Genomic DNA, 25652 nt, shown 5'->3' with positions numbered 1-25652 from the left:
TTTGGAAAAACAGATTCTAAATTGAAAAAGTAAAAGATGGGATGAAGAGACAAATGCAAGAAAACGGTTCTTTATCCAGGGTTCCAGTCGTCCTGGGGGATGGTAGACACCTCCGGGACAAAAGGGATTTTATATATAATTTTTTATTTATTCAATTATTTTAAACTACTGCTTATGAACTGACAAACTGAACCGAGCGCTGAGTTCAACGGTTCAACGTCTTCTCATGCTGTTACTATAGTTACTATCACTGGCTGGCTACTAACCCTTTCTGGCAGGACCTCGCAAATATGTTGCGCTGGTTCAACAAAACACAGCGAGCGCTTCCCTGCTGTGTGTGAGTACATTAGCTGAAGCAATATATTATTGTGGTCTTTTTTGTTATAATCGAAGCCTTAAAGACTGATCAAACAGCTTGTATGTGGACAGTAGTGATGCATGGATTGCAGTTATATCCCCAGACGCTGGGGTTAATCTGCTGATCGGGCGGGTCGGGTCATAAAAAAATAACATTCTGATTAATAGTGGATGGGTCGTAAGTTGTGAAATAATACATTATTAATGAGGAAAACATTAATTACATTCTTTAAAATGGGAACATAGCAGAGAGCAGAGCTGCGGTCCGGACAGCTTCATTTTTCGTCAGGCATGAATTACTGACTCACAACTGAACAAACTAACAGCGGGGAATACTAAGAAATATACACACTAATAACAATTATTTCCACAATTATACAAGAGAGATTTCTGGAGAAATTGGTGCACTCAGCATGCTACAATCTTTCCAAACCGCATGGGTTATTAGGAGCAGAAACGGGACAGCAGCAGGCATCATATATAGGACATAAATATGAAACTGTATCGCAAAGGCGCAGTTCACCATGGAAACATTTACAATTACTGAAAGCGGCACCTCTAATCTTTAAAGTATATCGTTAAAGAAAACACTCATACATCAACAGGGGTGGATTTAGTGATTGGGGGCCCCAGGCAAACTCTGTCTTGCTTTATAAAGTCAAGAAACAACATTTTGATTTTGGGACAGTTTACATTCATTTCGAGACGGTTAAAATTGTTTTTTGGGGACGGTTCAGCGTTCAGGAAAGTTAGTCTGGAGCCCCGTTTATCATTCATTCATTTAGAGAACATGAACCATGATCCAACAACTGTCAAGTCAATCTCACCACAAGGTCCACTTGTAGCTCCTCAGCAGATGGAGTGTACTCAGTTGTCAAACAAATTGACAACAAAACAGATACATAAAATAGACATTGTGGTCTATTTTTCTAAGGTCAAGAACATACTTTCAATCTTAATGTTCCAACTAATTATAGATACAGTGCTTTAAAGTACTGAATGTATTTTCCTTATGAACTTTGACACACACAATTTGAAAAGAAACCATGGTAACACTTGAGAAGGTTAACATATTATCGATCTTCACAGAACGTGTGGCAGTGGCAACGTTGTAGCAGTGTCACGCCAGCTATTGTGGCACTGTGGAGCCGCATGGAGACATTGTGTAAATGAGGGTAATTGGACGAGCTCTGAGAGTATCTCTTCAGAACTTTCTGCCATTGTTACGGTGATCGGAGTCTGCTGCTGACCTTAGCGTTCATTTCTGAGGATGTGCAAAACTAACGCTCCCAAAGAACGCAGGAGTCTTGAGTTAATGATGCGCATGTGTCATTAAAAGACAGTATATCAGCAGCCTTAGACGCTTGACGGATATAATAGTTTGAATTATGAAAACCGTGTATCTGCATAAACCAAGGAAGGAAGGAAAGGTACAAGCAAACTAACAAAGAAAAAACAAAGAAACAAAAAAAGAAAGGGAACTAGACAGAGAAAAAGAAAGAATACAAGAAAAGTAAGAAATAAAGATAGAACAGACAGAACAGAACAGACACAGCGTTGCTTCAATAAAGCCGTCAAGATGTCAGATGTCATGTATGCTGTGTGACACTTACTCCGTCACAAACACAGACACACACCAACTCTGTGTTTCATGTGTCTTACACCACACTGAGCCAGACAGCCAGACTGAAGCTCGTCTTGCCTCTGGTGATCCAAATAGCCAGTTCACCGCATCAGACATCGAAATAAGGAAAGACGGAGGAGGGGAGGGGGCGGGTGATGGGGAATGAAAGAGAGTGCGACAGCAAGAGAGTGAGAGACACTGATGTGCGGATGAGGAGTGAGACTATTGATCTTGGCGGAGGCTGAGAGCTTTCACCCAGTCACAGAAGTTGGCAGAGGGGACGGAGCATGCAACCACACACTCACACACTTGCACGGTGAATCACATTAAATAAATGCCACCCACATGTCCGTTGGCCAGGTCGAGCAGGTCCCGCAGTCTGCAGCCTCGCCTGTGCCTCCGCTCGTAACAGATGCTGTTTTCCAAAACCACGTAGTCGGCCCCCGCGGCTCTCAGGATGTCATGAACTTCCTCCGGGGACCGGCGAGCGTACACCTGATATACCTGCTCACATACACACACACACACACACAGACACACACACACAGACAGACAGAGTGCAAGAGGATTTATTTAGGTTTGTGTGGATTTTTGATTGCTTTTTTTTGCCTAAAGATCATCTAGCTTCACAATTTAACACCAATATACTTGGAAGGAGAAAACCTCTCTTCTGGAACTCCATTACCAGACACATTTATTTTCTGAATTAAAGTTTTGATGAAAGTCGGTTTAGATTAAATTGTAACATGTTTACTGGAAAAAATTTTTTTGAATGAAAGCAATTATGAGTGAAACGAAATCAGAGGGAAAACAAAAACAAAAGTGTTAACCATAAAACACCTCAGCTCTCTGAAATCTGTTGCGGTAAATCTTTTATTTGTAGCAGATGAAATACAACTTCTGACTAATTTCACACAGTCACAGATTTAAATGGACAAATTATGCAACAGATAAGTTCCGTATGAACTGACTTTTTTTTTACAGATATTTATCAAGGACAAAACTAAAATAGTCTTTAGATGGGTTTTAGCATAAATTAAGAAATGACAAACCAACTTTCTACACCCAAGAAAGACCTTGACTGTGTCAACAATCACTCCCTGTTTCCTATAGAGAGCACCAAAATGACCCTCTGCCATTTTATTTAAGTGCACGCAAAATTATTGATTTACTGCATTTACTAGATTCATCTACTGAGTGTCTATCATATAGGGAGTGATGAAAGAGTGAATGAGGGACTGATGTCAGACTCAGCCCTCAGATGGCTCAAAGAGGTGGATGTTCAATTTGCATAGTAACTGGAACATTAGCCGTGGGGAAAAGTTTTGTCAGTGTACCACAATTCACAATTCAAGCTAATCATATCATCATCATAGATGTTGATAGATGATGTCATAGATGTTAACTGTACAGACAGAACCCCATCTGGGTAGTAACTAAAGTGTGACTCACTATTTTCTTGGTCAGTTACTTAACAAGTCTGTGAGTCTTTAGTCATGCTAGCAGCTCTGTGAGGCTAAGTGCTAATACCAGTATGCTAACGTGCTCATAAAGACAATGCTAACCAGGGCTGCTTTTAGCCTGCTATATTAGGGTGGGCTGGTAGAAATAATAGGTGGGCAACTTGGACTGTAAGTAGCTCGGAGGTTAGAGAAGTGGACTAGTAGTCTGAAGGTTTCTGGCACAAAAATCGAGCAAAATGATTTGAAATGCTGGCAACCGGAGAGTTATAGAGTCAGGATCAGGCCCCCAGGCCTCTCTAGCTTATGGCTGTGTGTTTGTGTATGGGGTGTTTGGGTGATTAATTTCCCCCTAAATTTGCTGCTACCTTATGATTTGAGTCAGTAGAAGGCAGAGTGATTTATCCTAAAATAAAAAAAAATCCTTCATCAGGATTTTAACATAATCAACTCTATAACATTTATTTTCATTGGATGGGCTGAAGTGAGCCAATATTTACAAAACTAGAAGACAGTCTAGAAAACAACTAATCTACTAATATAACTAATAATATCCAACAGGACAAAATCAGAAGATTTGTAAAACTGTTTTTTCTCTTTTTTTCCCACTTTGTTAGGTACATTCAACAGCAACCTGAAAATCTGTATGTATAGTATCTTAGTCTTATATCCTTTTCTTTATATCCGCCTACCTACAACATCAGTCTCCTGTTTTCCTTGGCAACAAACAAACTAACAAATGCATCCATGTCTAAGGTATTTATTATCTCATGGGCCAAGATCACCAAATTCCTCTTTCTTTCATGTAACATGGGTTAGGACTCATGACAATGTCAGCCTCTGATGTGCTAGCAGCATCGCTAGAGGCAGAAGCAGCACTAGGCTTAAAAAAATATGATACATCACACAGCAAGTCTTGTAAGTCACTTTGAATAAAGTAAATGAATGGAATGTAATGTAGGTCAAACTATGAGCTTTCGCTAGCAGCACAGCATTCATGTACTGAAAGAACGGGTAAACTTTCTAGAAAACTCGCTGTAGTTATATCTTTAAAAGGGTAGTAGTGTGGTATCTGTTATTGTGTGGAACAACAGTGATCACTGACTTTGGGTAGGGGTCTAGCAGACACATCATTTTTCTCAGTCTGTCCTCCCTTCATCGAATAAATCTGAGTCAATTCAAATGGACTGCTGATGGAAATTCACTAGTAGCTAAATCGGGGGGAAAACACCTCCTCTCTCTGAGATTAGTGTTTTTGTACATGATCCCTGACAAAAATAAGCGTAATAAACAAAAACTTAACTATAGTCAAACACTTAGAACACTGATTTGTTCCAATCCATACATGAGATAGAGCTGGTTATGCATCTAAATGTGATTTTTCACAAGCAGTGGGACCATGTGTGTTCTTTTACTTGCTTTGCCTTGTGCTTGTGTGTGTGTTTGTGCACAATGTGGGCCATCAAAATTCATAGTCATGCCTGTCAACATTGGGCTTTGAAAATAAGGGACCCCACCTGACCATAATTTTCACTTTATGAAAACGGGTTTGTCTCTGGGCTCCCGAGATCTAATCACCAGGTGCCTTTACTGCCTGCCCCTTGTGGTTTCTTGGGCGTGCTTATGTTTAACAGTCCTAGCCTGCTGGTTAACATCATTTTTCCCACCATGACCAACACCAAAGTCCTACACACTTTGCAAAATGCACAGTTGTCTCCTAACATGCTTTTGGTCAGGAATGAGAAAATAGTCTCCCAAGTATTTAACCTATTTCATCTATTTTGTTAAGAGCTAAACAACCTTTTAACAGCTTAAGAAAACATCATCTTAATAGAGTTGATGTGTGGTGTTTGTGCCTTTAAAAATATTTACCAGAACAATAATTCATCTAGATACAGGTATAAGTTCCTTACCAGCTTTCCTTCTTTGAATTAGTTCATGTCTCTCCATCACCTGACACCTGGGCTGCCTCTATGTGTTTCTCTTTCCTCCTTAAACTTTTTTCTTTAAATGCTGAATCAGTTGCACCTTCTTCCTTCTTGAATCAGTTCTTTACTTTTTCCTTGTTTTTCTTTCAACAGCATTACATCCTGCCTTACTCACTTCTGTTTCCTCTCTCCTGATTCATTCACTCACTCTGGAAATGTAAAAAGCCTTCCTTTAAAAATCCGACAGAACATGAAGCAGAACTTTAACTTGTAGCCTATGGTGTTAATTACAGTAATTGTGGACAAATGACACACGGTGGAAATGCATCAGCAGTCAAGTTATCCAAACGCTACATTAAAATTACTGTAATGTAAAGCAGCAGAACTAAATTGGATAAACTGGATGGTTAAAACAGCGCTGATGTCAATTAAAAAAAACTTCAGCTTCATTGAAGAGTTTTTCTAGCTACTTCCTTTGTTGTCTTTTGTCTGACATTATTATTTGATGCCCCACATGTCAGTTAACGTCATATATGATCCTCTGAACTGATTCATTCATCTGTCTCATGAAAGCAGCTCCAGTCTGCCTGCTAGCACAGGTGAGTGGTGGATTGTTGGTTGCTCGGTGTTAACAGAATCAGCTGTCTCCGTGTCTCATAGGTGATATGAATATCTGTGTTCTTTGTTCAAAATGAATTACGTTGTAGTGACACACAAATTAAACCCTGAGAAAAACTGAAAACATCATTAATGTTCTTACAAATAATTGCAAAAAAAGATTTACTCAGTTTTCTTCCTTGATATCACACAACACACACACACACACACACACACACACACACACACACACACCAGAAGGTCTGTACCAGTGTCGTGGATCATTAATGAGCTCCACACTAAGCTCAGGCTTCGCCAGCAGCTCAGCATGGCTGACTTCCCACTGGGAGGCAAAACATAGGCTCAGCTACCCAAGAGATGACCCACACATTACTTCCTGCTCATAGTGAAGACGACACACACACACACACACACAATCCAGAAGCAGAAACAAACCAATTTTATAGGCAAAGCTAATTTGCCACAGTGTTCAGTCATTTGTGTTTACAGCATGTTCTAGCCTAGATGTGTTTTTGTGATCAGTGTTTTGGATGTAACGTTTTGAACATCACAGTCTTTTAATCTAATATCCTCATTCAGTACTAGTGCATTTGATGGACACGTAATTACACCAGGCATCTCAAGGACGAAGTGCTAAACACAATCCAATGAGGACAAGGTGCAGAGAGTATCTCACACAAAGAGAAACATAGAAAATCTTATTAAAAGACCAGAGTTAAAACATTTTACATAATTTAAAAATATCATTTAATTGGTGAAACATGTATGATATAGACTAAAATAGAATCAAATGGAAACATATGGTTTACTCAGCTTGGTCTGAGCAGTTGTTTCCTCCATTAATGACGGAAAACAAAAAAGCAATGCTCTTCTTCTGCAACGCTTCTCACATATATTACCGAGATGCACTCTAGTGCAAGCGCCACCATTCATCTCTCCTTTACTGGAACGCAGCATTTTAGGCTTCATTTTTCCTACGTTACTATTCATGGCTTAATGGATGCACACTGTACTCAGAGCATCTTCTGATCCCATATTCATTCACACAATCACTGCAGGTCACTGGCCCCCATCTACAGGCAATTCCCTGGTCTCTCACGCAAGACATTAGCACAGAGCTGAGTGAGATGAATGGGCGAGGCAATGTGGCTTCAGCTGCAACGGTACAATACAGATTTCTCAGATTTATCTGTGTAGGAGAGATTCTGTCATTATAGTAACAGAAGAAGTTCTGACTTTGATTCTAATACCAAAATAATATCTGAAGCTTGTATATTACTACAATAAAATGGCAACCAAGAAATAACATCAATTACATTTTAACATTTAGCATTGTAGTTATTAACACTTGATATGCTTTATTAGGGGCTTGATATGGGGGGTTCTGGAGTTCTCACAACCCCTAATTAACACCTAGGACCTTCCTGACAATGTCCAAGTCATCTCTAACATTGAGCAAATTATTTGCTAATTAATCTCTTAAGTTTAAATGTTGAAAAGTGAAGAACTGCACAGAAAATATGACACTATTAGCTGACAGTGAACAGACAACTAATGTAGTCTGCAGCTGCTGGCATGGATACTGGCACTGTTTGTAGTACTGTAAACTAAACAGTAAATATAGGTTAGAATAATACATTTAAACTCTACATGCTGCTCCTCTTCTACATATTTAAAAAGCCTCATTTATGTTTAGATTAAGTCCAAAACTGATAAACGAGGCTATACGCAAAATGTTAGTCCTCAAAAGCAACGGTCAGTGCCGGTGTTGTCGGCTAAAATCTGCTAACTGAAATGTGTTGCACACAGCTCTTTCCCAATACAGAGGGAGGAAAGATAATGGTTCAGTAACAGATTTGCTCAGCAAATTTGTGTGTTTTGCCAATGTGGGTGTCAGAACTCAGAGTCATTCCCACCGGTGCTAACAAAATTGTTTTTCACATTTACACGCTCTTATTTTCTCTCCATATGTAAGCGATATGCTCATACTGTGCAGCCTGGCTGTTGTAAAGGAGCAGCTTTGCAACAGACTGAGATGGACAAACCCTGGAGAACAGTAAATCAAGGATCAGAACTTGATTGTGTTTATTTTAGTTGATACCGGCCCATTAAAATATGTTCAGACCGGCCCTGAAACCAGTACTTAGGATTGGCTAAGGACGTCTCTAGATACAAGCGAATGTCTCCAAGTGACCCCCATGCACGTTTACCTACATGCAGACTGGACAAACATAATTCCATCTTTAGGCTAAGTGTTTTCAGTTTCACTATTTGCATTTGTTTTTTTTTGGATAGATTTTTGTGCAAAATGCAAATAATTCACATGGATGAAGAACAAACTTTGTTGGACTTATATTCTCTGAACACTTTAGCTAGACAAACAGAAGCAAATTTACTCTAGGTACTAAATGTTTGTGCTTTTTCCGAGGTTCACTGACACCATGAATGTAGAGACAGGAGCAGAAAGGAGAGGGTCTGGAGGGAAATAACAAAAAGTAGAAATCCTGTTAAGTTTGGCAGTCTGAACTGTCACACATCAGTCTTCATTGAATGCTGTTAGATAAAAGATTGCAGCTAAAACAGAGCAACACCATTCCAGTCGTCAAAATCAGCCAAAAATGGCTCTGTGACACAATCTCCTCACACCTCACCCAGCTCACATACCTAAATGAACTGATATTGAGAGCTATTTTCCATTCTGTAGCACAAATAACCATGTTTTTGTATTGTTTTAAATACCATGTCACAATATTTTTTACACCTTTATGGATGGAATCCATCTTTGTGAAATCATAAAGGAAAATAGCTGTGTATTTCACTCCTGGCATGAGCTTTATAGCCAATTAACTGTTATTAAACCCCGCCCCCTTAATTACTAATGGCTACATGCATGGAATTGCATCAAGAACAGGACAGGGTTGCTAATGTTAGCACATGACCCCATTGTGTGAGGAAATACCACATGGTGGATGTGCTAGTCATGAACAGGGCTTTTTTTTTTTTACACTACAAACTAATGTCGTTAGTTAAAAGACCAGTGTTTAGGATTTAATTGCATCTAGCGGAGAGGTTGCAGATTGCAATCCTCACCCTCACCCCTCCCTTCCAAGCATGTAGGAGAATCTACAGTGGGCTCAAAGCTTGCAAAAAATGTCAAAAATGCAGAGCCAGTGTTTGGTTTGTCTGTACTGGGTTACTATAGAAACATGGTGGTTAAACATGGTGGGCATGACGGGACCCCCTTCCTATGTAGATATAAAAGGTAAGAAAACACAACAATTCTTATTTTCATGGGATTATACACTAATGTAAACACACTTATGAATATTTTATTCCATTTCTACCAAGTCTCTTCCATTAGATGCCACTAAATTCTACACACTGGACCTTTAATAATTTATTTCTTGGCCCTGGAAGTAATGCTAGGTTACAACTGTAGGCAGTAAGATAGTTTGCCAGGCATGCAACAAATGCAGCTTACCTAAGAGCAAATAAACACATCATTTAATCCATTCCTTACAGTTTTGCTCTCGTGTTCTTGGTTTTGGAAAGGCTTACAAAACAAACCCCAACAGAACCCACTACCTTCCAAATTCTTTAAATAACAAGTATCATTGTGACTACAGCTCCATGCGTACACTTTAGCATGTGGAGAAATCTGAAGTTTGACCTCCTGTACCTACCTGTTCAGCAAACTCTCAAAATAGACAAATAGCATCAAATGGTTTTCAACTAGAAGCACTATAGTGTGCTTTGTGTTACATGTAATGCCATATTTTCTGTCTAATACACGGGTGGAAACAGCGAAATTCATGATCGCTCACTTAAACTGCTACATTGTCTATTTTATTTGACTGTAACACATGGAGCCTGGTTGAAGCCTAAGAATTTCAAGACAATTAAAAAAAAAAAAAGTTACCTTTCCGCTAATTGGCATTCAAATCAACATGACTCACTTGTATAGCTGACACTGTAATTACCATATCATTGCCTCAAAGTTTAACTTTTTCATTTATTGTGTTTGGCTTATCTTGCAGCCCCTCTGGTAATTTCCACACTCCTGTGTATGCTTGACAGTATTGTGCTGCCTACAGTACCTGTCTGGTCCTCTCCCGCAGGTCTTTATCTTCATAATGGGGGTGGTTGGTGAGAACTCTGCCTGTGCACAGCTTGATGCCAGCCAGCAGCTGCATGCTTCCTGCAAATACAGCCCGCTTAGGGGTCTTTGTGCTGCGGACAAACAGAGAGAGGGAGAGAGAAGGACAGATCACTTACCACTATAAATATGTAGATAGCATAGAAAAAATATAATATATAAATATATACATAAAATATATAAAAAGTTTTTCGTTCAACTACAGTAGGTTTTAGAGTTTGTTGAAAGTAAGAAAAGAGAAGAGGGAAAAAAAAAATCTACAGTTGAAAGAGTCTGTGAGGGAGATGAAAAGGTTTGGTATTCACAGGTGCATCCAGTCATCAACAAAGTTTGATTGAATTTTGCTTCAGTTTATCTTCTGGCTTTGTTATTCAGTCCACATGCTTTTGCTTTTTGCATTTGCCACAATAATTGGGATATATTGATGGCATTTAAAAGCTTCTTTTAGAGATGTGGTTTCAAGGACGGTTTGGCTATCTACATCAGGACCTAATACAAAGACATCCTTTGTCCAAACAAATGAATTCACAGAGAGGTGGAAAAAGATGCATAGTAACTGTGGTAAAAAAGACAACAATCTTCAAGCATATGGACAGGCCTTGTGAGGTTTTGCCATGTTAACAGGTTATATGACAACTTGGAGTATGTGTGTACATGTAAATCTGTGTGTGTGTGTGTTGCTCATTAACCAAACTTGACCTTAAATGGCCTCTATTAAGAACAGAGACCTTCCGTTTATGACAACACACGTCCACATACCCATATATCTAACCTGAGGTGTTAACCTAGGGGTCACTTTTAATCTAAACTCATTCCTACACAGAGAACCATGCTGCTAATGCATTTCCATGACTGACAAAACTGATTGCATGAGCTAAGAATATTAGACACTTTGGTACTCAGGTCTTGTTGCCACAAGTCCAAACACAGACCACCTCACCCACAGACAGAGCTAGGTCAGACAGCAAACAATATAATCAAACAGGTACTGGATATAGGGAGGAGCTATATCTGCTTTTGTCTGATTTTCTGAAATTGCAGGATCAAGTACAAAAACAAATAAAAGCAAAAGAATTGCATATAACTGTTGATATGTACATGTCAACAGCAAGTCATTCTACAATAATAGTGCAGTGCCTGTTCAAAATGTGCCTGCTCAGAAATGCTTGGCCTCTGGTATTGTTGCTTGCAGCTTTCTTGAGAACCGCTCATCCAAACAACTTCACAGTTGACACTGCACTTCCTTGGGTCCTCAGCAATAAACCCGCCAAGTGTGAGGTCGATCTGATGATTGTCCAGAAAATCGAAAATTTAGATGATGCAAGAGTCCTCCCTGACCAACATATTGGTTTTATATCAAATAGCTGATGAAATAAATCGGTCCAGTGTGATTCTGGATCTTTTTTTCTTCGACTGTCTTTGAAAGCAGCAAATATGACTGTCTTACCCTGCCTTAGTGATGAAACTATAAACTGCAAAAAAAGGGAATGTCCACTGAGCTCGATATCACTCATTCACTGCCCATTATATGAGGAATTCTATGTAGGGGGCTAAAGAGAAAGCCTGGAGTCTTGGTTCACTGACTGAAGCCTTCCAGGTCAGCAGCAAGAAAAAAAAGAACAGATTTGGGCAATGGGGAGAAGTTTGAGTGGAACCTAGGTGAGACAACAAAGTGGCAAAAACCCTGACTGACTATGATGGGCTGAGAGACCTGTCAATCAACTGTTCACCAAGACACACTTCTCTTTCATGCTGTCTACACTTTATGGCAGAGATGGGAAAGATCCCCATGTGTAGTCAGGCGTGTAAGGGTTAAAATTTTAGATTAATTACATTTAATGATGGGTTTTGGCTGATAGTGGGAATCCATGTTTGCTTGGTTTTAACACACTTCCTTATTATTAAGCACCAAGTTGGATATATCACAGGTTTCAGAACAATCATGAACACAATTTTCAAGTTGGAAACTGGTTATCATGTTATCTCTGATATGACGTGGCTTAAACTTTTACATCGCTTCCAACAATGAACAATGATTTGCAAAATCGTGACAAAGACACACATTAATTGTTTAGACCCAAATAATAATGGCTTTGTAGGCTGAGGACACAAGTTTTTGCATGAACTAAGTCAGTCTTTTTTTGGAGTCAGAAATATAATGAACACGACAGAACAGCAGCAGCCTCAGCATGTAACCATGGTGCATGCTGAATGGATGAAATGCTCAAAATCCTGCTTTTCCTACTGTCCTAAAAGCTTACTTTTTTTTTTTTTTTACAAAAAAAAGTTAAAAAAACAGCACCACAGTATACTGATGTTACATCTGGTTTGGTCACGAGCAATTATCAGAAACATTCAATTCACAGAGGTCAGTCTGATGCCATAAAACATCTATCTTATCATCCCTGCTAACCATCCAGACGGTTTTACACATGTAAACACTTAAATTTACATATGATGAGGAAGTATATTGTAAGCTATATTTTCTCCATGTGTGCAGTATGTGTTTGACACAATAATGACTAGCCCACTAGCTGTGTGTGAAATATTTTCATAAATATGAAAACAGGCGTATGCTTGAGCAGATATGCACAAGTACGTATGCTGTAATGATATGAATGTTTGTGTGAATGTGTGTGTAATGATATGAATGTTTGTGTGAATGTGTGTGTAATGATATGAATCCGCAGGCGGATGTGTGGGTGATGTCTTGGCCTTCTGACCTGCACTAGAAGTGGGTCACTTCCATTCCTGTCTCTCTTCTCTCTGAGCAAGTGTGTAAATTTGATTGCTCACTGCACCCGGGGAGTAGCTTCCATCCCCTCCAAGCTGATTTACATTTAATTTCACGTTTATATTCTCATATGTAAATGCCAGAAGGCACTGGCACGAACCCCACTGACATTATAAAAACGAAATAATGACATTAATAGTAGGGGATACGGTGGGGTGGGGGGGGTGGGCATGGTAGGAGGGGACTCACTATGGTGACTTGGCACAGATACTGGCCTGTTTGTATTTTCTCTTAACAAAGTCAGTGGTGCATTAAGTCAGGTTTACTTGTACTTAAAAATGTTCATTAGCACCTGTTGCTCAACTTCCCAGAGCACCATGAAGGAGAAACCGAACTTGAAGAGAAAGCCACTCGGATAGTGAGCAGCAAATCACAAATACCTAATAATACTTTAAATATTATGCAAAACCAGCAGCCATATTGGAATTTCCAGCTTTTGGGAGACAGACCTTTTACAAGGTAGACATAATATCTTGTGCAGGAAGAGTGCAAGTGTAATTAAAAACATTAAATCTGCTCTAATCAATGTTCTTTTATAAGTAGTCACAGAGAGTTATCACCTGACTCTGCAGTTAACCATTTAACTTCTTTTAGCTTATTGTTTTAGTTTTATGACCTGCAACTCCACTCTTCTGGTTCTGGCGCTCTCATCAATCTCGTTTCCAGCAGCAGAAGGCAGCTTTTTTCAGTCTACAAACAGCAAACAAACGGTTGCTTTGCTACCAAGATTAACAGTGTGTTCTATTAAAAAAGTGCAGCAGGGAAGACTTTTAAATTACTGTGTGCTAAACACTTCTGACTGCATCTACAATCAGCAACATATGTTCTTGCTGTGGTCATTTGTGAAAACAAAAGTGACATTTTCTTAGCTACTGCGTAAAATAAAGTAAGCACAAGGTTTTCTGAATGAAACGTAATAAAATGGATTTTATAAAACATTCGTCAACCAGGATATCCACTGAAGTCCATTTGATCAGGCTGACAATATTCAAAAATACAACACAAACAGGCGTCTTTATACTTTAGTGGGGGTGTTCTTGGGTAAAATTGTGACATTGCTGCATACTCTGCATTAGTACATACACTCACATAATTCCCAGCACAGCTTTACCCAGTGTGAACCTGACCAGAGGTCTAATCATTCAGAATAACTGAAACCACCTGTGTGGGTGAGGAGGTTTGTAATCTAACATGTCTGAGTTGCTGCCTCACTGATCATCTTAGTTGCTTTATTCATTTAGTTTTAAAAGTTTTGCACATAACTTAGATACCTGCCACCACACACACACACACACACACACACACACACACACACACACACACACACACACACACACACACACACACACAAATAAGTGGTGCAGAGTGTAAATGATGATGATAACTAAGTGAGACTGTAAAAGTGATTGGGAGTGTTCTTACAATTGTGCAAGGCCATAGTCTTTCTGAAGTCTCACCTCTGATTGAGAGGTATGTAGTTCAATCAAGGACATCTCTTTCTCTCTCTTTCTCTCTGACTTGCCTCTGGATGAGTTAGGATGCGGAGGAAGACACACACACACACACACTTACACACAGAGCTGCTCGTTCCCCGTTTAAGGATGAGGCCAAATGCTGCTAATTTAGACAATTTAAAACATGACAAGGAGCAGGATGACAAGAAGACAATTAAGGGAGTGAGAGAGTGAGTCTAAAAAAGGGCGAGCAGAGGATATAAAAAAAGGATGAAGATACAGTTTCACAGAGGGAACAGAAAAATGGATTTTTACTGAGTGATTGATATACAGACGAACGCTGGCACATATTTTCAAAGAATGGATTAAGTAATTTGTTTTAATTAGACAGACAGGTGGACACGAGACAGATCTACAAAAACAAGTTTGAGAGTGCCAAGCCTTATTTGCACTGGACTAGAATTATCTGGGGACGTCATGTAAGACAGTAGGGCTGCTCACTAAATGTCAATGATTCAACTCATCACTCGAGAACCCCCTGAGTTGAATCTCTCAGTTTCTGCCACAAAAGCAGAAGCTGCGCCAGGACATCATGCTTGGTGAGGCTATAAAATTCAGTGGTCAAACATAACAGCATTGGGGGGGTTAACAGTTTATTAGTGCAATAGCAATAGACAGCAGTTTATATGATTGCATTAATCCAATGGTTTTTCAGTCTCAATCCTACTGAACTGTTTTAAATTGTCATATCACATTGCAAAATGTGACACAGCAGTGTTTACACCATCAGCATTTCAAGAATAAAATACGGAAAGCTGGAAAAATGCAAAAAAAAAAAAAGTTGGAAGGATTAATGAGGTTCTGTAATCCAATATCTACAGCATAAACAGGCAGAATATCAAGTTATAACTGTGGTTATTTGTAGCAGCCTGGTGTCATCTGCATATGATTTAATGTTGGGAAACATGGTGAACAGCCGTGCGTAATGGCACTGTGCTCTGGCGCGGCACTTTTCAAATCAGAAGCTGTAGATTTATACATATGGTAAATGGAATGCACTCATATATAGTGCCTTTCTAGTCCTCCGACCACAAGCGCTTTACAACACATGTCAATATTCACCCATTCACACACACGCATTCATACGCTGATGGCGGAGGCTGCCATGCAAGTACCTACTCATCAGGATGTGATCTCATGCACATTCACATACACACCGCTGGCGCAGCAGAACTGTCATAGAACTGGGTGAGAGGGTAACAGAACTGTTACTTCTGTGTATAAATATGCTACTGTATGAGTGAAACAAGTCCAAGAAAACAACACAAAAGCAGTATTTCAACCGCAGGAACTTCCCTCTACCTGCGTTTCCACCAGAGGAACCAGGGTCTAAATTAAATTCCAATAAATTCCTCATGGGTCTAATTTGCAGGACCTACCTGGTTCCTCAGATGTGATGGAAATGCAAACAGGACTGCACAACAGGGACTTTTAGTCCCAAGTTTAGTTTCCTGAGATTAGTTCCTCTGGTTCCAAAGTACCTGGAACTTTTGGTCGAAATGGGGCTAGAGAGTGTCATGTACAAGTATAAATGAGCAAATATAACTATCTTTGGTCTTAAAAACATTTGTATAGAGACGTTTGTAACTAACATTAGCATTTTAACATTGACAAATGCTGTTAAAGAATAGACTGTTGCACATGGCGATTTTGTGTTTGTCAATCAAGTAATGGTACCATTATCTTTTTATCCTGAGCAAGAAGGTTTTATTGTACTCCAGAGGATATATTATATTATATATTGGGAAAATGGGAAATCTTGGGTGGGGAGAATAGGGAATAGCTAATCGATTCAATTATAATATTATTATTATTATTATTAATTATTATTATTAGGAAAAACCATGATTCAAAAGATAAAATGAGCTTGTGAAAGATAAATAAAACAAGAGTAAAAAGAAGTTTTAATTTGTTCTATCAAGTTATTGATGGTAAAGGGGAAAAATAAGAAGCTTTTGTATTCAGTTGTAGTTTTGACCTGTTTAATAACCATTTACTACATTTTGTCAGTTTCTTGGCACCACATTACTAACCTACACCTAGTGCTCATGTGAGTCATTTTTTAGAAAGGTCTTATGGGTCGTGTTGGAAGGCGCTGACAAACGACCTACAGTATTTGCTTGTTTAGGCATAAGGACTTGTGGGATAAACAAAGTCAATGTCTCAGTGAAATGTGCTGACTTTCTCATTTGAGCCTGCTCCTTCTCTGAATGGGTCTCCATGCTGAGTAGCTAGATGTGCCTCCTGAATTTGCAGCAAAACTGCTGTCAAAGCTCTCATTAATAATTTCCACTGCAGCCTTCATAATTCTCGACCACAGACTGTATATCTCCACCCAGCAAAGGAGGGGGGAGCAGGAGGAAAAAAAAACAAGGAATCCTTCAAAATAAAAAATATGAGAGCTTATATTTGCGGATTCACATGAGTACTATTATCAAATGACCTCTGTATTTGGTGAAATATACTGTATATGGTAAAATCTCATGAAAGAAAGTGCAAGAGAGATTCTGACAGCTACATTTTTCGTCTTATATGCAGAGGAATTTTCTTTGTGTCAATGCAGAGGTAAGACAAAAAGAAGACACTTTGACACAGAACTTCATCAACACACAACAATTTTAGTTTCAAAATGCAATAAAACTCACTCAAGACTCACATCTGTTCTGTGAAATGTGACATTTGAGTTTTGATCCATCTATTCTCTGTCACTACACTGGAGTGTGCAGTGTATTGACAGTGCTGCGTATGGACTGTAGTCATCTGTGAGCCCTGATAGTCTGAGAAGCAGCTGTTTATATTAAACACGTGGCTGAGATTAAGCTGCTCCTCTCTATGCTGCACATGTAATTGTTCCCCTGCACTGCTCAGAGCAGTGAAGCTACTACTAATCATCAGTGCTTTTTATATTTCGGTAGCCTTCCTTGATTGACACCAACACAAGTGTGTAAATTTGAATTTGAAAAAAAAGGTAAAGATACAGATTGAGGAAGAAGCAGAGAGGCCAAACACATGAGTCAGACAGAAACAATATTTGTGACTTTAAAAACTGCACACTCACAACTATAACTCAGCGTTGGAGGCAGTGGAACGACCAGGCGTTGCTACTGATTTATTGACTGTCCATATAGAAGAGAGTATCAGCCTACGGCTGAATCGTGGAGCTACTGCTGTTATCAACTGGAAACTTGTGAATTATGCTTTTGCATGTACAGAGGAACCTCTACTGGTTCTTGTGAAGACGCTCGGGTTACCCTCTGTTTTGGTGTGTGTGTCTTTTACCTATGACAGGTTATGTTTCAGGATGCTTGGAGGCAGAGTGAAGGGCAGGGTTGCCAGAGGAAAACCTGTGGCAAACCTGTACAAGCCTGGCTCACCTGTATTTAAGATGGCTACCGGAACTGCTCGATTCTCTCTCTCTCACCAGGCCACACCCTGCAGACACTCCAGCTCATCACTATTTCCTTATTTTTTGATTTGTACTTTTACACACACACACATCATGATACACTCATCACACACTACTGTTAGTACTGATTTTTCATGCTTTGCTTGTTGTTTATGTTTGTTTATATTTTGGCCGAATAAAACTCTTCAAGGTGATGTTTGTGTGAGTTTCCTCTTTTGTTGCAAGCCGGAGCTTGCAGCAAATGGGGCTTGTAACAAATGGGGGCTTGTCCAGGATCCAACCAGGTTTATTTTTTGCTGTCCCTTCTTCCTTGAGTAAGTTAATGGACCTCTAAGTATGGTATTTCCTGGACTAGTTAGTGTTTGTTTTGTTGCTTGTCTGCTTGTTGCCCTATGTCAACTTTTAAGATGGTTGTGTGAGTGGTTTAATGGGGTAGTTTCAGTGACTATCGGTATCTAGTATTGGATGTTGGTTGTCAGTTGTAATAGCTGGAATAATTAAATAGGCATTAACCAAGAGGAAATTTCACAAACAAAAGGGTGCTGGTTGTTAAAGAATGTGAGTGTGGGGCATAAAAGGTATTTACCTTTGGAGTTACCTTTCATGGTAGGAATCAGCAACATTGTCCCCCATAGGGGCTTTTTGGTTTGTTGTTTTAGTTTATTTTTGTGTATACCACGATTCAACATTGTGGTGGTTGGTTCTTTGTGTCTCCATTGGTTGAAGGTTGGTCCTGTTGAATGGATGGCTACTGTGGAGGATTCTGTACAATGTCCAAGCATAGAATTGTTGGATAAGTGTATTGAAGACCAATTGCTGAAAATTGCAGAATATTATGAAGTAGATCTTCCTAAGCATCGTCGTAAGGAGGCTATGCTAACCACTTTAAGGACGCTTTTAGCTAGAAGTTTGCCAGCCCTAGCAGTCCCTATTTGTTCAAAAGGTGATGTGATGGCCACTGAAGAAGCAGCTGCTGGTCATCTGTTGCAGGCAAGGTCAAGTGTTCCTTTGTCTGATTTCGGTGAACTTGCATTTGAACTGAAAAAAAGAAATCCTGCTGCTGCAGTACCAACAAGAGAGTGAACGGGAGGAACGAGCGCATTCCCACGAGGAGTGGGTTGTGTCCGGGAGCAAGAATTGGAGATTGAAAGGCTAAAAAGTAACTACAAGGTTGTGTGAAGTGGAATTGCAACAGAGGCGTTACAGATTGGACCTAATTAAAGAGGGTAAGTGGTACATCTGATGTAGCTTACAACTTGAAGTTATTACCAAAATTCAAAGAAGGACGTGGATACTTTTTTGCCCATGAAAAGTATCCATGTGTTTGAACGGCTTAGTCAAACACAACAGTGGTCTGATTTAGACAAGATGTTGCTCTTACAGTGTGTGCTTACTGGTAAGGCTCAGAAAGCATTCTCAAGGTTAAGTCTGCAGTGCTAAAAGCTTATGAACTGGTGCCTGAGGCTTATCATCAGCATTTCAGGAAGCTAAGGAGGTCAGAAGGGCAGACATATGTAGAGCTTGTTCATGAGCTGTCCATACAGTTCAATCGATGGGTTACGGCTTCTGAAGTAGAAAGCATGGATGATTTGAAGGAAGCAGCTCTTCTATAACAGTTCAAAGATATCCTCCCTGAATGTGTTACCACATACCTGAACAAGCATCAGGTTAAAACGGTGAGAGAGGCCGCAGTGTTAGCTGATGAGTACACCTTAACGCATAAGACATATGCAGGGGGAAGGAATGACTGGAGGCGCAGAGATTACTTGTCTATTGGCCACCAGGCTAAAGTGGGTGGTGAGGTGGAGAGTCCAATGCTCAGGTCCTCGCATGGCAGGGGGATTTAAATCGAACTTAAAGCAAAAAAGTACTTAAAGCAAAAAACAAGGCATCCTAAAATAGCCAAGGACCTAAACCAGCCGCTCTTGCCTCTCCTGTCCACGACGTTGATAGAGATGAGGTTATAGCTGCTGTCAAACTCCATACTAATGCAAAACCAGTTGCTGCTACATTTTCTGACTTGAGCCCAGATCAGCCGGAGGTACACGCTCAGTCCTCCTTGAGTTCAGAAGAATGTGATCCAGGTTACTTACCTTACATACATGAGGGTTATGTGTCTTTGCCAGGAAGCGAGAAGAAAGCCTGAGAGACACAGGTGCTTTAGAGTCTTATATTATTGAGTCTGTTCTTCCATTTTCCTAAGAAACGGACACCGAGTGATGTGTGCTGTTTAGGGGGATGGGCATGCAACTGTTGTTTGCTCCTTTGCATCGGCTGGTGTTGTTTTCTGATTTGGTGCAGGGTGAGGTAGCCATGTGAGTCCAGCCTTCACTGCCTGTTCAAGGAGTGGCAGTCATCTAGGAGAATGATCTGGCTAGGGGCAGAGTATGGCCTGACATGCCTCCTTCACTGGTGGCCTCCTCCAAACCAGTAGTAAGGGAATTTGCTGGCCCTGAGCAGAACCATCACATTAACCCACACCTTAGTTCTTTAAGCCCATGAAGTCCAGGGTCACGAATGATTGCCCTGGGAATTAGGATAATCCCCTCATCAACCTGTCTTAGTACACTTATGTCTATACTCATGAGGACCTAGGATACGTATCAGTTCTCCTGTGAGAGCCTTCGTGCCTCTAATCTAATCCTAATCTCATCTCTAAATCCATTTTCTAAAGCAACACGTTTATCTTTACCTTACCCTAATCCTAATTCTGATTTAATACACTCTTTTTTGAAATAGGAATTGGCAAAGAAGGACTTAACTGAACTTTGCATCCTTGTTAAGCACATTTCGGCATCAAAACAACCTAAATACAACACAGATTAAAATACCCTGTTTTCTTCTGATTTCAACAACAGGCCACATTAAATCCTTCTCTGAACATTTGCAACCTTTATCAGTGGTACATGATTCATACATGCATCACATTCCCTGCAGCTAGAATTACCACAATGTACCCCTGACAGCTTTACATAAATACGCTAGCCAGGCCAGAAATATACTCCCTTCTATATGTATGTGTCTATCTTTGTTCTCCCCCTCATTATGCCACAATTTGAGAATCTCCTGTGATCTTTACATATAAAACTTAATAACCTCGGTTTCAGTCACCAAGAGAATACGGCGTAACATGAACCCCCTTTCCCATTTTAACACTTTCATCTGGAATGTAATTAGCGCAGCAGCAAGAAGCTTAGCACTCCGCCCTGCTCTCAGCCCCAACCAAGGTAACTCTAGGCAGCCCCTAATCCTCAGAGCCTAATGGGATTAGCTCCAGAGGGAAGGGAACCCATGTCACACACACAAATACATTCAAAATCCCATCTCTCCTCCTCTGTCTCACTATCCATCTCTCTCTCCATCTGTCTGTGCCATTTCACTATCTGTCTAATAGGATTAGACCAAAATTGTCCATTTCTTAAAAATTGCATCTGGTCCACTCAGTGTCATCATGCTGATGATGATGGCATGGAAACAATGAGCTTTGAATTATGACTTATTCAGTGTAGAAGTGAGCTACAGTGATCATCTATGGGGAAGACCTCAATCATAAATTGATTCTAATTTTGCACTTTTATGCTTTTTAATTAGCATTGTGTTTCAATGGAGAGGTTTGTACAATTATCAGATTTTTGTTTTAAAGGATTTCCAATCCTGACAAGAATGAATAATGAAGAAAAACAATGAGAAACAGAGACACTTATAGGATTTTGGTACTTTTGGTACAAAATAATAACAATCAGCATCATCAATCCAAAGCATCAGTATCAGATGTTGAGACCCCCTATTAGCTCAACCGGATTCAGTCTGTTTTTGATGGGGCATATATCCTCCTGTGTAACCGACTGACTGATAATTTCAAGTTTATAAAGGCAAGTGTGCACACATGCACACAAAGGCTTAAATTAAATCCACACATACTCACAATCTACGCATGCACTTATAGTGCAAAACAGGATGTACTTGTCAAATCTAATATTTGCATACACAACGAACTGTATAAAGAAGCACAAATATGCACACCGACGTCCAAATGTGAATCTTTATCCAACACAACAGCACAATAATTGGACAATCCTTCTTATCATTGTCTGCTAACAATCCAGTCTTTTTACAGCTATTTTTAATGACATTTTTGCTTTCATATTCAATCATCCTTTCATGCAGGACGCCCACGTACGATGCGCTTTACTGAAAGCAAATTCAGTAAACCACAAATCTACATTCTATTGTTATGATAATACTGTGTAGATTATTATAGACTTTGACTAGGTAACAAGCCAAGAAGAGAAAATCATCAATAAATCAAATACATATAGTTTGCAGAATATATTTTTAAAACATGAAATTTACATCTAAAAAGTAAGATTAAACAATAAAAAAAGTAAGATTTTTGTGTAAAATTACTTTTTTCCAGAGCATCACAGCCAACACGAGTGGAACAGACACAGCCCTGCTGATCAAATCATTATTTTACAATTATGACACTGACAAATTAAACATAAATACAAGTTAATGAAAACAGCGGTATGATAGATCAGAGAGGACACAAAGTTGTCCTCTTAACTTTACTGCCACACAGTCAACTGTGACTGGGCGGTTACAGACACAGCTGGTTACTCTCCTTAGCGCCATCCCATTCAACCTCCATTCAGTCCCCTCCGGCTCTCTGTGATAATCTAGACCTGAACTCATGAATTAGTTGCTCTCTTTTATGTATTTTTTTGTTTCTGTTGTCAGATAATTGAATGAGTATGAAATAGTGATTTAATCGTGGCTCATAAATAATAAAAGAGAAGATGCATTTACAAATTTAACCGACTTGGTGTAGATGAACTCCGAGATGAACCACCCATTCAGTTGACATTCACTTCACTGTGTTAGTCTGAATGTAGTATAATAAAGAAATATGGGACAGGAGACAGCATGTGATGTGATGTGTCCTTGGCCAGACATTATGGTTGCATAGTTACATGGTATGCAACACAGACAGCTATGCCAACAGCTAGCCCAATGCTCCACATCCAACCTGAGGACCATAAAATGACAGACACACACACAGATGTGCAAACCCAAAAACACACACAGCAGCCACAGCACGGAGCCATTCCAAATCACAGCTTCATCTCAGATCCCATCAGGCTGATGCTCTTGATCGAAAGCCCGGCCACAGAGACCCTGAGGTGGGTTAGAGCTCTGCCAACAGCTGGGTCCTTTCCAGCACCCCCATGTCTTATTCATGGAGACCCATCGGCTCCCATCACTCATCGGCCAGACTCCCCCGCAAACAAGTACTGACACACATGTATACACACAAGCATGCATACACACAGAGACTAATCAAGGACATCAAGCAAAGTGAAACTTGATCTGCGGAAACAAGCTAATCAGATTCGCTTCAATTTGATGTGAGCCCTGGATTTGTGAGCGTGGGTGTGTGTATGTGTGTACCTAATCCAGGTCATGAGCTCCACAGTGTCTGGATCATAGAACTCCCTCAGTTCTGATAACTCCTCCATCAGCTTAGGCCAGAACTAGAGGGAAACAGACAGAGACAAGTGTGATGGAAAACCCAGCTTTAATATTCATTAAGACCGTTAAACAGAGTATCACACCTACTGATGTATCTTAAATAACATCTCACTACTGCACTGAGTATATCAGTAACAACCATTTAGACTCTTGCATTGGCCAAAAAAAAAAAAAAAAAAAAGGAAAGCAATCATTTTGGTATCCTGTTTGCGTGTGAGTTTGCTTTTTTTCCGCAACTTCCATTTCAGGCATTTTCCATTTCTCATATCGTTGCACACAGTTTGTACAAACTGACTCGGCTCCATAATGAGACTGACAATGCAGTGATGAACATAAACCTCCAAGAAAATGGCATACCTTGTAATACAGGAAACCGATCATTGCCAGTGGAACTGCATATCTGACAAGCCTAAACTGCAAAATGAGAGAAAGAAAACAGCTATAATGAAATGAAAGAATATAATCATATCAGAGGCAGAGAAAGCGAGAGTCAGGCAGAGACATACCTAAAAAAGAAGAAGAGCACAGAATGAGATAACAGACAGACAGAGAAGCATTGCTCATTCAAGTATCATTCCTTATCTGATTAATGCTGTTTGTCAAGTTAGGACCACACTGACACCTAGTGGTCTCAGTAGCAATGTTATCACCAGGGCTGTAGATTAAAATGCAACTGGTCATTAGGCAGCTTTACGGTTTACTTTCATGTCAAACCAGCAAAATATAAAAAGGAGAAGACACCTTTCAAGAGTGATTCACAAAGAGCTGAGCGGAGTGAGAGATCACTGTCATGTCTGCTGGAGACTGTTGACATAGATGTTAGTTGTTACCAGGACTAACCTCAACACTTTCTGAGTACTGACCTAAATGTGTTCAAAGCATCAAGAATCAGAAATGTCAGTCATTAAAATTTGGCATTGAAAGTTTGCTAAGATTTAAAGTCACGTCGTCTTTGATCAGATATTTCCTGATCTAAAATACTAACTTATTTTAGACTGCATTTTATTTAAGCAAAGTCATACTTCTGAGAAATCTGGCATTTTCTGTTAAATGAAAACAGGCCTTTATAGAAACATATTTTTCTATTCCTAAAGCTGAGGTACTGAAAAAAAAAAGATATTGAAACTCAGACATTGTATTGGTACTGAAGCATTTCAAATTATTCCCAGGCTTAGTTACTATCATGTAGCTCTCTCCAGCAACAGATGCCTCCACTGGATGAAGGTAACTGAAAACATAGCTGACCAAGCTACACATTAGAATTTTTTTTTTTTTATGGCTTTTGAAGGCTGGCTTTGAAGGTAAGAAAAGCTGATCTGTGACTTTGAAAGTTGCTCAATCCAACCCTATAGGCATAAAGGATCTGCGTAGCGAAATGAGGGTAAAAAGCTCTCCAATTTCTTAAAAAACATCCTGCTGAAGAGTCTTTGAGCAAAGCATGGTCCTGATGTGGTTACTGAGTGGCCAAACAGAGAACCGTCTGAACCTCTACCAGTGGCCAACAGTAACACTGAGGATAGTTGAGTGTCATAGTGTGATGCGTAACATATGTGCATATATGCATTTTTACATAAAATGGGTGAAATAGTGTGAAACCCGTAGTGAAAGTGAATACAACCTAATATTTTAAACATGCAATATCCTTTTTTTGACCAATTAGGGGTCAAGCTGAAACCATCTGACATATGTCATGTTACGAAGTTGTTATGCCAAATGTGGTAGCAAAAAATTGCCTATTCACACATCCAGCAGACACAGAGCAACATTAAAATTCATTTGGAGTCATGTTTATGGGCCACCATAACCAAAACAATGAGCTAAAGGAAGCTAAAACGCTCCATAAAGCTAAAGGGGGCTGTAGAGTTGGTTGATAATTATCTGTTCATCACAACCAACAAAACACCTGTCACATTAGACATAATCATTTGATCCGTTGATAATATAAAAAAATATTGTTTAGTTCAGCTTGATGGAGTGAAACAGCCATATCTGGTAAATCTAGTTCCCAAATCAAGTATCACACTTTTCATATCAAACCAGAAAAAGACAACAGTGTAGCAGGTGTCTGGAGGCAGAGGTGCAGTTATGAGTTCGTACCAGAACTTTGCTGTTGCAGCGGAGGGTGTTGAGGATCAGAGTCCACAACTCTGTACCACACACACCATATGCCGCAACCGCACACATATGGCCAGTCCATATATACTTCATCCTGGGTAGGGAGTGGGAGAAAGAGAGAGAATATCAAGTGGTGTTTGGTGTTAAA

The 25652-nt window shown here is 39.7% G+C and overlaps 1 protein-coding gene across 6 annotated transcripts in view; it reads right to left on the bottom strand.

Moving 5' to 3' along the window:
* Positions 1 to 25652, bottom strand: part of dpy19l3 (dpy-19 like C-mannosyltransferase 3) — a 58786-nt gene that overhangs the window by 638 nt on the left and 32496 nt on the right. For 4 of the 6 annotated variants that reach the window (XM_044362180.1, XM_044362118.1, XM_044362036.1 and 1 more), the window contains 5 exons: positions 25487 to 25598; positions 23747 to 23803; positions 23309 to 23391; positions 10085 to 10217; positions 2327 to 2485 (listed from right to left, as the gene is read on the bottom strand). In XM_044362180.1, coding sequence (XP_044218115.1) covers positions 2327 to 2485; positions 10085 to 10217; positions 23309 to 23391; positions 23747 to 23803; positions 25487 to 25598 — 544 coding nt within the window. Of the gene's footprint in view, positions 1 to 2326; positions 2486 to 6818; positions 7143 to 8038; positions 8463 to 10084; positions 10218 to 23308; positions 23392 to 23746; positions 23804 to 25486; positions 25599 to 25652 lie in introns of those variants that run through there. The other 2 variants (XM_044362338.1, XM_044362422.1) reach the window with 2 other exon arrangements.

This window comes from Thunnus albacares, chromosome 1 (genome assembly GCF_914725855.1).
Source record: "Thunnus albacares chromosome 1, fThuAlb1.1, whole genome shotgun sequence".
NCBI lineage: Eukaryota > Metazoa > Chordata > Actinopteri > Scombriformes > Scombridae > Thunnus > Thunnus albacares.
This window is presented reverse-complemented; position numbering and strand designations above follow the sequence as displayed.